The sequence below is a fragment of the Drosophila simulans genome, chromosome 3R, assembly GCF_016746395.2.
Source record: "Drosophila simulans strain w501 chromosome 3R, Prin_Dsim_3.1, whole genome shotgun sequence".
Classification (NCBI taxonomy): domain Eukaryota; kingdom Metazoa; phylum Arthropoda; class Insecta; order Diptera; family Drosophilidae; genus Drosophila; species Drosophila simulans.
Genome location: NC_052523.2, coordinates 10,706,164 through 10,720,776, shown reverse-complemented (window position 1 = coordinate 10,720,776; position 14,613 = coordinate 10,706,164). Strand labels below are relative to the sequence as shown.

The 14,613-nt window shown below is 44.4% G+C and overlaps 2 protein-coding genes across 2 annotated transcripts; both read right to left on the bottom strand.

The window, feature by feature from the left end:
* On the bottom strand, positions 1 to 909 carry LOC6727943. Its single transcript, XM_002103262.4, has 2 exons — positions 704 to 909; positions 1 to 603 (listed from the first exon to the last, which is right to left on the bottom strand). Exons 1-2 carry the CDS (start codon positions 857 to 859, stop codon positions 82 to 84), a joined length of 678 nt encoding a protein of 225 aa, XP_002103298.1. The 5' UTR covers positions 860 to 909; the 3' UTR covers positions 1 to 81.
* A 104-nt stretch (positions 910 to 1,013) lies between these two features.
* On the bottom strand, positions 1,014 to 2,017 carry LOC6727942. The gene is made up of 2 exons (XM_016176651.3): positions 1,813 to 2,017; positions 1,014 to 1,736 (listed from the first exon to the last, which is right to left on the bottom strand). The coding sequence occupies exons 1-2, from the start codon at positions 1,957 to 1,959 to the stop codon at positions 1,224 to 1,226; spliced, it is 660 nt and encodes a 219-aa protein (XP_016034547.1). The 5' UTR covers positions 1,960 to 2,017; the 3' UTR covers positions 1,014 to 1,223.
* Positions 2,018 to 14,613: the final 12,596 nt, after the last annotated feature.

Sequence of the window (14,613 nt, the reverse complement as noted above, 5' to 3'; positions counted from 1 at the left end):
TTGAAAACAAAAAAGATTGATAAGAGTTGGTACTGATAGTAGTAGCGAAAAGTTAAATATTCACTATGTAAATAGTAAAGTCTAAGCTAAAAATGGACTTCGCAGGCTAAAACCCCAGAACACTGCAATGGTGGTCATTAGAATAGCCATAGGAGCTAGACCACCGGATCCATTGCATTCGCCCGGCGATTGCATCTCCCACGCGATCTGGTTGCCCATGCCGTACGTCTCAGCAAGGCTCTCCGCCTTGTCGATCGTATCCTGGCTGACCTCACGTTGCCGGGTGAAGAGCTTGAACAGTGGAACTGGCGAAATGCTTCCGAATCCGCAGACAAAGGCGATGTTCTCGTAGTCCGTGAACATTAGTTTGTAGGTCACAGTGACCGTATCGTAATCGAGTTTGAAGATGCCGCCTTGCGTATAGTTGTCCCAGGGGAACTCAACGGACTCCTCGGTGAACTGCCACCCATTGTTGACGGTGCTGATGAAGTTCAAGTCCAACGAGAGGCTGTCCTTCTCGACCTCAGCGGGCACAGAGACATTCAGGCATTGCAGTACCTGGACATTGGGTACTCTAGCAGCCTCGTACCAGTAACCGGAGAGCTAAAAAGGAATAGTATGTTTCAGTAAATATACTTTAGGTTATAGCAACCCCGGGAAAATTCGATATTCCCAGGGAAAGGAATCAAACTTCTTCACTCACTCGCGTTAGGTTTAAGTGGAAACTAATACTTTCATTCCGGCAGTTGAGTGCCTCCGGCAAAACGGGCATTCTCATCCGAATCGCTCTGACCTCCAGTGGAATTCCACAGCAGCAGAGGAACATCAAAATCGGGAACAAATATTTCTGAGCCTCCATTTCGATCCGTTCGCGGTGCCGATTTTCAGACAACTAAACGACCTGCCAATTCCTCACAAGCTTTTGCTGCTCCAGTGACGCGCTTATCAGTGGTGACGATTTATTAATGAATACATATGCCGCAAATATGTATTGAATTTTCAATATGCGGTGACTCACTGTAATATCACCGATAAGACTTACAGCTTATCTACTGTTTCACGTGCACTTATATAGGCTGATATCCTGTTTTCTTGGAACTCTATTGTAACTACGGTAGTTGTATATTATACAAGTATTTACTTATAGGTATATGTATTTTGTGTGGATGATATGTATGATGATGGACGATGATGGCTAAAAGTTTGGTAAGGCTATTTTCCTTTTAGTTGTAGTTGCTTGCCCAAGTGGATAAGCCACAAAGTAGAATCAAACCCACTAGGGCTGCCAAAGGTGCCTGGCCACTGGGTTCCCTGCACTCCTCCACGGATTGCTTCTCCCAATAGATCAGGGAGCTATAACCAATATTCTCGGCCTGCGTGTTGATCAGCTCGAAGATCTCCTCGCTGACCTCGCGGTCTCGAGTTAAGAGCTTGAAGATGGGTATCACAGAGGTGGTCCCGTAACCACAGACAACGGCTATGGAAACGTAGTCGGTGGTCACCAGCTTGTAAGACACCTCACTAGCATCGGGATGAAAGATGCCGTACTGGGTGGAGTTGTTCCAAGGAAAGCTCACGGCTTCCCTGCTGAGGGACCAACTGTTATTGAGTATGGTGACGTAGCTCAAATCCAGCGTAAGATTATTGGCATTGACTGTCGAGGGAATCGAGACATTCAGGCACTCCATTCCCGGGACACTGGGCACTCGGAGAGCCTCATACCAGGTGCCGGCTAACTAAAAAAAAATCAATGATAATTATCAGACAGGAGTTTTCAGTGTTGGAATCTAGTTATCCTAGGACCTTTCTTACATCTGTTAAGTTGAACTTAAATCCAACATCGTCCTCCTGACATTTAAAATCCTGCAAATTTTCCGGCAGCCTGGGTAATGTAATTGCTTCAATTCCGCAGATACAAAATGCGAGTAAAAGCGATCGGATAAATGTTTGATCACTCATTTCGAACCGTTTGCTTCGTTAAATTAAAGGCAACTAAATGCCGACTCAATTCATCTGACTCCTTTTATTCTGCTGTGAAATGCTGTTGTCATTGAATAAATATAGAATGATTGCTTGTAAATATTTAACAACGTTATAAATAAACATATCTTACCGATCGTTGATCACTTGAAATTCTTTTAAGTTTTGTTTTTATGGACTTCACGCGTTCCCCATCTTAAATCAATAATAGCAAAAAGTGATTACAGATTTCTAGATTCCTCAATAGGTCAGGCTGGAAACCTATGCTATTGGCTCTATGATTTGATATGCAGAGTAAACAAATTCATACCCCAAATTAATTACCCAATTATAACTACCCATTTGTTGAAAAAGAAGCGGAGGAGTTCTTTGATGAGGAAGTATCTTTATAACTTGGCAACATAAACAGAAATATTTTCGCAAGCTTATACAATTTTTTTTCATTGCAAAATGTGGGTAAGAAATCGCTTTGCGGACTCTGAAGAAAAGTCAAAAGTTTGGCGAACTGGTTGTAGAAATCACGTGAAATTCGATTGTCGCTTAAAGTGAAATTGCACAATGTTTGTGATGAAATGTTGTCGCAGTAAAATATCGCTGCAACCCCTTACCCTCCCTTCCCTTCCAATGTTGCAGTTGCACTTCCTCTGCACTTGCAACTCGTTCTTTTTTTTGCCCAGATCCTGGCATTGCTGAACTGACGAAGATAAAAACGCAATCAAACAACAACAAAAAGACAAAAATGACAGCGGCATCTGTTTGTGTTTGTGCCACTGTGTGTGTGAGTAAATGCACTCGAGCACGCTCATCCAAAGGAGTCCGCAGTAATCCTGCCATACGGAAGCTCCCAATACCCTCGGTTAGGTAAAAGCCTAGGCAGAAAGCAGTTCAAAAGTGCATAGTACAGGCAATTTATTGATAATATGCACTTATCTGTTAATTATAGCTTATAATATCTACTTTGTACTGTTTAAATTTGAATCTATAATTGAAATTTATTACTCTATCAAAATCATGATTGCTAAGACAAATCTTCAATTTCTGTAGATCAGGTAGTAAAAAGTACGTTTGGTGTCTGGTGCGATAAGATTAGATGCCCAATTCAAAGAACCAGACACCTGTTCGCTTGAATCCTTTGCTTTAATCAGTTCAGAATGTTCTAATCAAAATACTTCGGCTATGGCTGATAACCACTCAAGTCCCGTAGAACAGGTGTGATTCAGTGATATTATGCTGAAACGTTCAATGAAAGAGTTCTGAACCGATAAAATAGGTTTATACATAAATGGCTTGATTAGTTGGATTGAATGGATTATATTGACTAACTATGTGTTCTGATCCATCAATCGTATTACCCAAAGAAGGAAAGCTCAAGTCCAGAGTTAATGCCAATCATTTAGCATTATATATTGAAAGTGTATTTATTTATTTTAATATTGACACATGTCTGCAATTTAGATAGCGTTATCATGAAGGGCTATTTAATAAGATTACACGCAGAACAGAAGTATTATACTTCTGATAAGGCCCGTTGCGATGAGATACTCCCGATACCCTGTAGAGTACTTGCAAATGGATAACTCTGCATCGGCGTCACATCGATTGTCCCTGCAGAGCAGCCAAGTTAACTGCGTTAAAGAGTTGTCATTGTGTTGTTTGCAGAGTTGTCCTTCGTCCGTGCGTGTGCTTGTGTCTGTGTATGTGCGGCTTTTGTAGCTGCAAGGATATTGCAGCTGCAACGTGTTGAAGTGGCGCCTCGGTAAAATTGTGTCAAACTGTGATTGCATTTTTGTGACTGGCATTCAATTGCTGTGGTGTTTGGCTTTGGCAACTCTGCCCATGTCCTCAACTCCCTTTACCCGCCCACTTGGGCATGTGGGCGTGGTCCGATTTGGGCCCTAACACTTGTCGCCTTCAGATGACCGATTGCGACGGTGTTGCTAGATAGAGATCGCTCATGCAGTTGTAGCTATACAGATACTGCTGGAAACCCCCGGTTAATTATCGTATAATCCCAGTGACAATCCTGCTACCCCAGATTGGCCTGCAATCCCCATAAAGACCCGAGAGTCGCGCAATTAACTGAGCGTCTGGCTAAAAAACTCCCCAATGAGGGAAACCCCTTGCCCGCCCAGGAAAAACAAAACAACCGACCGACCTCCCCTCGGTGCACCTTGTTCCAGCTTCTCCGGATATTTGGGCTATGATTATTACTTATGATAATTCAACTTGACGGCGCAAAAAGAACTTGACACCACCATCGAAGAGGAAGGCAAAATGATGTCAAGACAACGGCGAGTCCTTGGAAATTGGGGGAAAACAACCCCTGCCCGAGGGGTGAAAATGTGGCCAAGTGGGTTTTATGTTCCTCCGACGACTGCAATCGAGACTTCCGCTCCTTTGTGGCAACGGCGATTCCCTGGGCGAACATGAAAAACTCCAACTTAAATGAAACTGTTGCGTATTTTGCATTTGTAGTCCTCGTCCTCATCCTTTATTGTTTTCCGTGTTCAGTAGCTGTCTTCTACTCCTGGTCCTCGAGGGTGCGAGTGCGTCGCATTTGCACCTTCAATTAATATACTGGCAGTCTGAGTCCGGAACTTCAACCCTCGTCCCCCCGACTTTTGCTCTTTTTGTGATTTATGAGGGTGCGCTGGCAAAACAAAATTAAGCCGGCGGACGAACGACATTCGGCGTCAGCATCTTAGCCGGGCTTTCCCAGTAACCACATCCCCCCTTTGCCAGTTGCCACAGAGGTTTGAACTTTTAATTAAAAGTCACTTTTGATTTATAATTTGCAAGCGTATTCAGGCATTGCATAAACAAAGGGCGAGTGCTCGTTGTCCGCAGTTGACAGCCCAGCCATCAATGTGAAGGTGCGACCAAAGAGAGTTGTCATCCTTTTGAAAGTCGAAGAGATAGCACTTTGAATAATCGCATTTTAATTTTCTGGAAACAAAGTAAGTGAATACAAGGTACACTACTTTTATATAAAATACTCTTTGAAGCACACATATTCCCACTTTTGCATAGCAACATATTACTCATTAATAACCATTTGAATATGGGTATTGTTAAAGCTGTGCAACTAAAATTGTTCTGGTGGCGGGAGGTGATGCGATCTGTTGAAGTTCGATTGTATCTTCCAAATCGGATTTGAATCTAATAGCAACAGACTTTCTACTTCTGTTTATAAGTAGTAGCAGCGAAGGCTTCGCCAAGTCTGCATTCCCCGTCAATAAATTCCGGGAAAGTTCCGGCCACAATGGATGCGTAAAAAGGAAATCCACCACGCATATGGGTAACCCTGACAATCAAACGTTTGTTGCCATATTGTCGCATGAGCACGTGACGCCCAAAAGGATATAAATCGCTGGAGGGCTGGCGGGGGAGAAGAAGGCTGATGCCTAGTGACGCGTGTCCTGTACATAATCGGGATTTGCATGCATCAACTGGAACTGTGACGGCATTATGGCCCAAGGAAACACATCATCAAAAGAAGCTGGACCAGACTGGTCTAGACCATCTTTCAGATGATACACTCATAAAAATTGCACATTTTTAGTTAGGCTATGATTGAAATACCCTACACTCTGCTTTAGATTTATTATCGAGGGTAAACGCTCGCTTATTAAATGAGCTCGAGTTCCTTTGATCTGCCCAATGTTTAATGAAATTAAATAAATTAACCTTATTTTCCCTTGTGTACCGTTGCTCAAAGAATCGGGAGTCACTCGTGGCAACCACCTCTTCGAAGGATGCGTTGCAGGTCCTTTGATGCGTGAACTGTTTGCGGCAAATAAAGTGAGTCCTGGGGTGGGCACGGTGCTGGCCCATCCTCCGGTGACAGACGGCAACCAACCTTGACAACCGAAAGTTGCATGCGCTGCACATTGCCCCATTTGCCGCCGGCAAACCCGAGCGCGTGTCCTTCTAATAAGCCTAATGCATGGGAAAGCGGAAGGAGCCGGAGGTCGCACCGAAAAGAGCTGACAATATTGGTAATATTTTAAAGTGGACCCGAGCACACGACCCAGACGCCGCTTGTTGTCATAAAGAGACCTTTAATTAAATTCATATTTGGACACACAACATTGCTGATTTATGATCGAGGGGGTGGCAAGGGAGGCCGGGGTGAAAAGCAGGAGACAGGCCGCGTGTCGTCATCCATTGAAAAACAATCAAGGGAGTCATAATTGTTTATATTGCCTTGCATTAATCTAATTGGATTGCCATGGGAGTGCTGGTGGCAGACGAAAAGAGGTCTTCCGAAATTAATCTTAAAATGCCTGCCTTTTTGTTGGAAAAATTCCAGAAATAATATAGGTATTTGATCTTAAGGGAGTTCCTTTTCTTTTTATTTCACAATAATTTAATCTGCAGACCCACTTGGTTAGCCTTGGGAAGTGCATCAGGTAATCTGCGCCTGACCCGCTGCCAGGACATGATTTTCAGAGGAGCCATTTGAATGGGTAGCCTTGTCCCGAGTTGAAAGCATCTCCGGCATGTGTTGTTCATATTTGCATAAGCGTCAGCCCCGAGCATATTGCATCCTCCTGACCCCGCTCACCTCGATCCTTTGCTGCTGCTGCTGCTGCATCATGGTCATCATTACTCAACTACAGGGCCCTGAGTAAATACTCGTGGCGGGCACTTTACGACCTGGCCCGTCGGATGGAGATGGAGACGGAGATGGAGATGGCCGTAAACAGCAACTGCTCATGCTGCTCCTGCCCCGGCTCATCCTGCTCCACTTGCTCCTGCTGCTTCTGGCGAGCGAAAACGTGCCGAGCATATTGAAATTGCTCACCGAAATCCAGCGCATGCAGCGAGGCGGGAAGGGGCATTGGTGAAATTTGAAAAATGGTCAAAAGTTGTTTCCTGTTTTTACCTGGCTGACGGGCCCTACGGCCCACTTACCCAGAGCCATAGATATGTATGTGTGTATCGGTGCACGCCGACATATGCCAAAGATCACGCGCTGGCCCGAACATAACCCAGTTCCAGATCCGGTTCTCCTTCGTGGAGCACGTGAGTCCCGGCTAATCATTTGTCTTCCTCGACTGCATTTTCCCAGGGAGTGGCGCAGTCGAAAAACTGCAGCCGGGAAGCAAGTTTCCATTACGCACTGACAGTTGATTGCTAAGTTTATTATTGCTTTCGCTTGCGTTTCCGTATCCGTTTCCGCTTTGCGTTCGCTTATGAATCGCCAAGGATTCGCCGAGCTGCAACTATTTATCAAGTGTTGACCTTTGATGGCATTATGGAAGCTCGCAGCGTTTCCCAACTTATCCTTTAGTTTTCGCCTGCAATCATTTGTTTTCCACTGACACATTAGCAGAACTTCAGCGAAATGAACTTTAGTTTGGCGAGCAAATGGGATGCGCAAATCAATTTGAAATTGGAACTGTCTTGCCTTCGGATGAAAGGGTGAAGTAATCCAAAGTTCAACGATGTTATATTTAGGTTATATTTTCCGGAAACTATAATATTAAATACGTTTTATCTGGCGAACATCATTCCTGTTTCATAATCACATTATCCCCCATCGGCAGGGGACAAATTGACACATCCTTTGGCGAAAGTACTCAACAACAACAGCCAGGATGCCAGACACAAAGGACCAAAGCAAACTTAACTTGGAGTGGAGCTGTGACTGTGACTGCAAGTTGCATGAAATTATGCTTTAATCTAATTAGCATAATTTGGCTGCCCTGATGGCGACGACTATGGGTACAATGAGGATGATGATTATGATGATGGTGATGCTGATGGGTGTGATGACTCTGTTTTTGTGGGGCTCGAAGGAGCCATGTTGGCACAAGTCCTGGCTGGCGACAACAATTGAAATTGAAACTGCATTATGCACAACAATGGCGACAACAGCAGCAACAACTATTTGGTCGCTTTTTTCGCATTTCATTATGGCATTTTTGGTTACACTTTGTTCCGGCGCGTCTGTTGTCGTTTTTATGCTCGTATTTGCATTGCCTTTGTTGCTGTTGTTAATGCCATTTTGATTATGATTATGAAATTTTGTTGGTTTCTCCGCCAGCATCCTTCCGCCATCTGCCCCTGCAACGCCCCCCTCAGCACAACTCCTTTGCCATTGGCAGTCGCACTTTGGTTTACATGGCTCGTTGTCGGCGCACGCGGCGTATACGCAATGCTGTCCTTCTGCCGCGGCACTCGGCTGCAATTCCACTCGTCAGGGGACCAGAGCCGCCACTTAAATTCATATTTAAATTACATTTGTTTATATATAAATCCACCGCCGTTTTGTGAGCACTTTTATTTGCATTCGCCGGCTTAGTCGTCTGCCCAACAAATTTATATTTTCCCCCTTTCCGCAACGTGAGCTCTTATTTCTTCGCCGCGTCTGCTTACATTTGTATTTCCATTTCGTTTTCCAAATTAATTTACTCAACTTTCTTTTCAGCAATGCAGTACGAACACTATTTGCATATAATTTTCGTGAATTTATTGTTGGTAAAAATGATTTGGTTAATTATGGGGTAAAGGGATTCCTGATTTCTCGAGCAAGGATAATGGGTAACTTTTCTGATTGACATATATAATCATACTACAAACAAAGTTCAATTTTTAGTATGAAAATGACGTACAAAGGTTTCCAGTTCGAAACCTTTATATTATTTTACTCCCTCCAGACTTTCCTTTGACAATTTCCACGCAGGAAGATCATATAAATTTGTTGTCTGTTGTCTGCATCTCGGTTCATAAAAGTAAGCTCCTCATGGAGCCACCCATATAATTACACTTGCAAAAATTAACTGGAAAAATGGCAAGGACAAAGGATCCCTCGGCGGGGGACGAAGTGGCAGGAGGCAAATGGCAGATGCCGGATGCCGGATGGCGTCTGGTGACATTGACAGTTGGCGGAGTCGCTGATGTCGCTGATGTCCTTGCTGGGCCTCAGCCATATGCGCTCACGTATTGCACGTATCATAAAAAGGATAACAATATAATCAGCTTAATGAGTGGCTCTGGATGCCGCGACTCCTGCTCCAGCTCCTGCCCCAGCTCCTGCTCCTTCTCCGCATCCTGATCATGTTCCCGCGGATGCGACAGAGCTTTACTTTTACTTTTTTTATGCACTGCTTTGTTTTTTCCTTCGCAATGGGTGGCTTTTCCAAGGGGGGTGGCGGGCGTGAAAAGGGGTTTTGCCGCCGGCTGTGCGTTGTCGTTCTCCGCTGTTAAGCTTTGTGTAAGCAATGTACTTTGTCTGACACCCCCCCGCCAACCACCTCTCCAGCACCCCTCCCCACAATCGGCATTGATTTACACACAGGGTCTGGTGAGCAGGAGGAGTGGGGGTCGAAGTTTAAAACAAGCAAACGGAAACGGAAGTGGGCTGCACGTGATGCTCGTTGAGGTGCCCAAGAGGAAGTCGAGGACTCGTCCTGCTCCTTGTTGCTCTATCACAAACTCGACTCCTTCGTACGTGTGTGTGCGTAAGTGTGCGTGCTAGTGTGTTTGTGTGTGAGCGGCGCACAGCTGCTTTTTATTACACTTTCAATATGGGGTAACAGGATATGGCGGCATCTTGGCCTTGCAGCTTGTTTGTTTCCACTGTAAATTGGTTAAAAGTTAATCCGCAAATTTATGACATGCCAACAGCCATTTTGGCTGTCTAGGCCGTGCAGTAGTGTGCGTGAGCTGACTGACACGCGTGTGTATTAGGCTTTCCCGCCTCTTTTCATTTCCCCGCCATAATGGTTGTCTGACTAGCTGGCGGCTAAACGGATAATGGCAATTGCACTTTGAACTCGCAATTAAGAAAAGAATTGTAAATTTTATTAAAGAATAAGGGTTATCTGACGTAATTGGAAAACATTTTGCAAAGAAATGGGAAATTAATATGCGAGATGGGAACTGATAAAGTTGGATACATATCACTGTCGACGGCAGTCCATGTAGTGAAGAAGAGCACCTCAAGAGTATACTTTCTTACAAACAAAATATTCTGCAGTAATATATTAGTTTGAAAATAATAAATATAAAATTCTGAAAATTTATAACTTTAAGATGGAAATCTCTGTAAAGGTTTCTGCCCACCGCCAGCTTAAAAACGAATGTTCTTTCCTCGGATCAATTGCCAGAGTTCGAAGGAATGTAAGCTCTTTCCGCATGTAATCCTGGTAACCAGCTTATATCAAGTCCGGTAAGGCCCTTTCCCCTTCCCCTCGCTCTACCACAATCACTCTCTCTTTCTGGCTGTCAATTCCCACTGCTGGTCTCAATCATAATGTTGATTTTCTTGGCTTGATTGGCAAACGGTTAATGAGCATCGAGCTCGTTTCAGAATATGCAAAATATGATTTAATTATGGTAGCCGGAGGTGGCGGCGTTCAGCGGGCGTGGCAATGCACAGGGGAAATGCCTCAAAAGGCCAAATTAGGCATCCATTGTTGGGCAATTCCACCAGTGGCAGTGGCAGGATGCTTGCATCCTTTAAAAAACATACAGTAACCAGCTTCGGAGGTGGGAGGTACGGCCTTAAAACTGCGCCGCCATTTATTTAGGGGTGGCGAACCACCACCATCGAACCCACCGAATCCAAGGAACCACCGAATCCACCCTCAATGTCAGTCAGTCACCGTCAGTCAGCGTGCCACTTGTTCGCGCTGTCACGGTGAATCCTCCAAGGATTTAACCCAATTTATGAAAATTCGTTTTCGCTCTTTTTTGTGTGTGTGTGTGCCGTGGCAAAGCAAAATATTTGATTTTGTTTTGCACTTCATTTTTCAGCCGGCAGTGGCGGAGAAAAAAAGCCACCAGCCAGCCGCCAGGACGTGGAGTGTCAAGGATAACGTTGGCAATCTGATGGGCACGCGAGAGGGTTGCCCCGTCACCTCCTGAGCCATCATCCTTTGTGACAGGTTCACGCCGGCGTTACATTATTTTTGTCGCATCCGCATCAGCATTCGCTTGCCAACAAGGAAGCGGGAGCAGCAACAGGCCACATCCCGCTCGATGGGCTCATCCCGGCCAGGCTGTCACCTTAACCAGCTTAATGAACAACTCATTAATCATGCACATTTCGCATTCATATACTTGCCTCGCGACAAATCAATCCATCAATCAATCAATAAGAGGGGCCCACTTGGCCGCCCGACTTTCACCTCAGACAGCGAAACGCTTTTGTCACAACACTCTCTGTTTGGGAGAAAGAGGCTTTAAAGTGTTATATGCCGCATGATTGATGCGGTCGGGCTTCAAGCTGGTTCTAATTCCGTTCAGACTCGGGCTAAATTCGGAGTGGATCCGGGGATTTACGTCTAATGAGTGCAAGTCCGCCAGTTATGCCGCAAAGATTGATGGATTTGGAGAGGGGCCTGAATGTCGCATTACGAAATCGCCGTGATTGGGAAGTGGCATGTTAAATGGGTTCCCTGTACAGACAGCCCTGCTTAAAGCGATATTCAAGGAAAAGACCTCTAACTAAATCCCAGCAAACCGCAATTCTCTGAGAATCAGCTATATCAGCAAAAGCTGAATGCAAAATGAACGAAAACTCTAAGCTGCTGGAATATAGGTACAGATACAGATACAGCTGCAGATATACGCTCTGGACGCCCTGGCAGATACTTTATTGCAGTTTCAGCAGCAGCTCCTGCATTGTCCCTGCTGTTATCGCTGCTTTTCAAATGACATTTAAATATTTCCCACAAAGCCACAAGCTGTCAGGGAATATGGAATAGTGGGAATACGGCCAGGACTAAGGACGCTCCTGCCACAAGGAGCTGTAAAGATGCTGTCGGTCTGACAGCGCACAAAGCTCAAATTAGTGGCAACCTCGCCCTCGGCCGTCGTTTTCTCCTTTCGCTGGTGCCATCAAAATATCCATTCTGGTGTTATCAAGAGATGGCTGAAAAAGAATATTATATCTATGGCTTTTCGTGCGACATCAAAGTGCCTCATTTTTTCTGCTTAATGGATGGAAATTGCTTAATTACTTGTAAACATGAATTGCCAACACCTCCCGCTCCAAACGGGCCACTCCCGACCGACCTAATTCAATGCTATTAACGCCTTGACGCCCGCCAAAATTGAATATCAACCAACCGCCTGCGCCCAGGACACTCTTAATTTAATTAGAAGCCCGACGCACTCCGAGCTCTATGTAAATTTTGTCAACTTTTAAAGTGAGAACTTCAAACGAATTTCCCCAGGATCGGCCTCGAACTAGGGCATACATCATTTGCATTCTCTGTGGAGTCGAAGGCGGAGGAGTCCAAGGAAGATGTTATTTTTACACGCCAGATAGGTATCTGTGGATTCGAGCGGATGAAAGTTCCAGGAACGAAAGATTTAGGTCGAAAGAAAGCTGATAGGACGTAATCGAATTAAACGGCGATATGGCTTCTTCATAGAACGCAAACTTTTGGTTTTCGAACTAAATAAATTGTACTTTCAAAGGTGTTGACTCATCAATGCGAGTTCATTGAATATAAACGCAATTCTAACCCAAGTTCAAATTTCACATGTTAGTATACTGTTTAGTTCATATTTATTGGCAAAAATGAGTTTTTAAATTTTAATTTTTAACCATGAACGTCTGGAATACCCAGACGCCATGGAAACCAATTCAGCATGGGTCACTGTCTGCACAGCGTTATTTATTCTTTAGATAATCACTTTTTTATTTAATTTGGGGTCGTCTGTTTTCTGTTTTCGGTTTTTAATGACACTGACGTGTCAATGCGACAAATGGAAAATATAGAAAATATACAGCTTCCAGCTCCGTTTCAAACGAGCAATGTCCTTTGGCATTGAGTCAACTCCTGGCCTGTCCTGGGCTGTCCACTTCAGGGCCAAGCTGTCTAGCCATTGGATGAATGTCATCGTATTGATTTCAGAATCGGTTTTCTTTTTCGCCATTCAGCATTCGTTTGGGGGCTTTAAATTACTTTTCAAACTTGCAGAGAAATGTAGAAAAATACTTGAAGAAGTAAAAGCATTTCTAAATGGCGAATGCCATTTATTAAAATTAATTGGTTGTTATGATAATAGGCAAATAACGATATAATTATCTTTTTAAGATTTGCAACTAATAGGAACGTATATAGAACGTAATAGTTTGAATATGTTGAACGAATTCTTGTAGATTTTCTCTATGTGTAGCCAACAAATAGCTCTTGGCCAAGCCCGTAATAACTGCACTCGGAATCTGTTTATGATTGACATTTCGTGGCTGTTGTGTCTAGACTGAAGATAGAAACTTAACTTTGCAATTAAAATTTCCATTCCCAACAACAAGTGAGAACTGCTCCCGTGAGGCAATAATATTGCTATAATTCGGTTTAGCTTTTCCCTCAATGTCACGATAGTTCTGGCCCTTCGCACATATATAGCCAGCATACATAGCTCCCTGGATTGTGGGGGCTGTTATCTTTATCGCACTGTTAAGTGTCGGCACGCTTTAAAGTGACATCCGCACAGCTGCTGGTGGCCAGGATCGGGACCCAGCCACCCACTGGGCCACCCACTGGGGCGGCCATAAAGCTCTCGGCGATGTGTTGTCAGCCTGGCTCGAAGGCACTTTTGGTTTATGCCCGGCCGAATAAAACTTTAGTGCACGAATGACTGAAACGCCTCGCAAGGACTCGCCCACTCGCCCACTCGCACTTGACTCGAAACTAAAATCTAATAACACTTTTAGCACAAAATACATGTTAATGTTACCCCAAGGACTAGCCGCTGGCCACATAAAACCAAATGCAAAGTCACGCATCCAACTTCTAGGACCAAAAGTGGATGGATGGAGGTTCTGGGTCAGAGAGGCTTTCATATTTTTGTGCCGTGCAGAGGGGCCAATAAAACCGGGCTTGAACTGAACCAACCTGTGCCAAGTTTATGCGGCAATATTAGCAGTAGTAAAAGTTGAGTTTTTAGCCAAAGTCCAGGAATGCCTCGTCCCGCCCTGGTTTATTAGATGACCGAACCGAGGAGCTCTCGTAAACTTTTCCTACCACCGGGCATTAAAGTAGAAATGCCGTAAGAGAAACATGTAGCCAAGAAAAAAGGCGAAAAACTTTTAGATCCCGAAAAAATGCGCAACTTTCGTATATTTTTCCGGACATGGGCGTGGTATAAATATATTCCTTATATTTTGTTTAATATGCGGCCGCATTGAAAACTTTGTTGGCCGGCTGCAAAAGTTTCCCAGACTCGAAGTGAATCCCGGAATCCCGGAAAACAAGGCAAAAGTTGTAATTGTTGTTGAGGTAAGAGGTATTTGCTCGAGGAATTTGTGTTTATAGAGAGGCCAGGAATCAACGAGAATTCATCATTGATGAAGTGGACTTACTGGCGCTTTATTTTTGTGCAACCGCCAAGGAAGACAACTTGAATGGGCTCATTTGAGCTGCGAACGGATTGCAAATTGGCGATATGCAAATGCGGCCAGCGCTTCATTATCGCAAGTGCACACCGCAACACTTCAGTTGGGTGTGTGTGAAGGATGTGCGGATATTCCGGCCATATCCATATCCTCCCAGACCCCGATATGCGGCCATTTGACGGTCAGGAGTGGCGCTTCCGCCATCGCGGCCATTGGCATTTTTTATGTTAATTAATTCGGCCATTAAGGGTTGTCATATTTCAAGGGCCAGA

What these genes read in the sequence shown, in the direction of transcription:
- LOC6727942 (XM_016176651.3), bottom strand. Translation starts at nt 1,959, where the DNA reads ATGAGTGATCAAACATTTATCCGATCGCTTTTACTCGCATTTTGTATC. An exon ending in TTAAGTTCAACTTAACAGAT is followed by an intron (nt 1,737 to 1,812) that starts GTAAGAAAGGTC and finishes ATTTTTTTTTAG; the next exon opens with TTAGCCGGCACCTGGTATGA.
- LOC6727943 (XM_002103262.4), bottom strand. Translation starts at nt 859, where the DNA reads ATGGAGGCTCAGAAATATTTGTTCCCGATTTTGATGTTCCTCTGCTGC. An exon ending in TCCACTTAAACCTAACGCGA is followed by an intron (nt 604 to 703) that starts GTGAGTGAAGAA and finishes ATTCCTTTTTAG; the next exon opens with CTCTCCGGTTACTGGTACGA.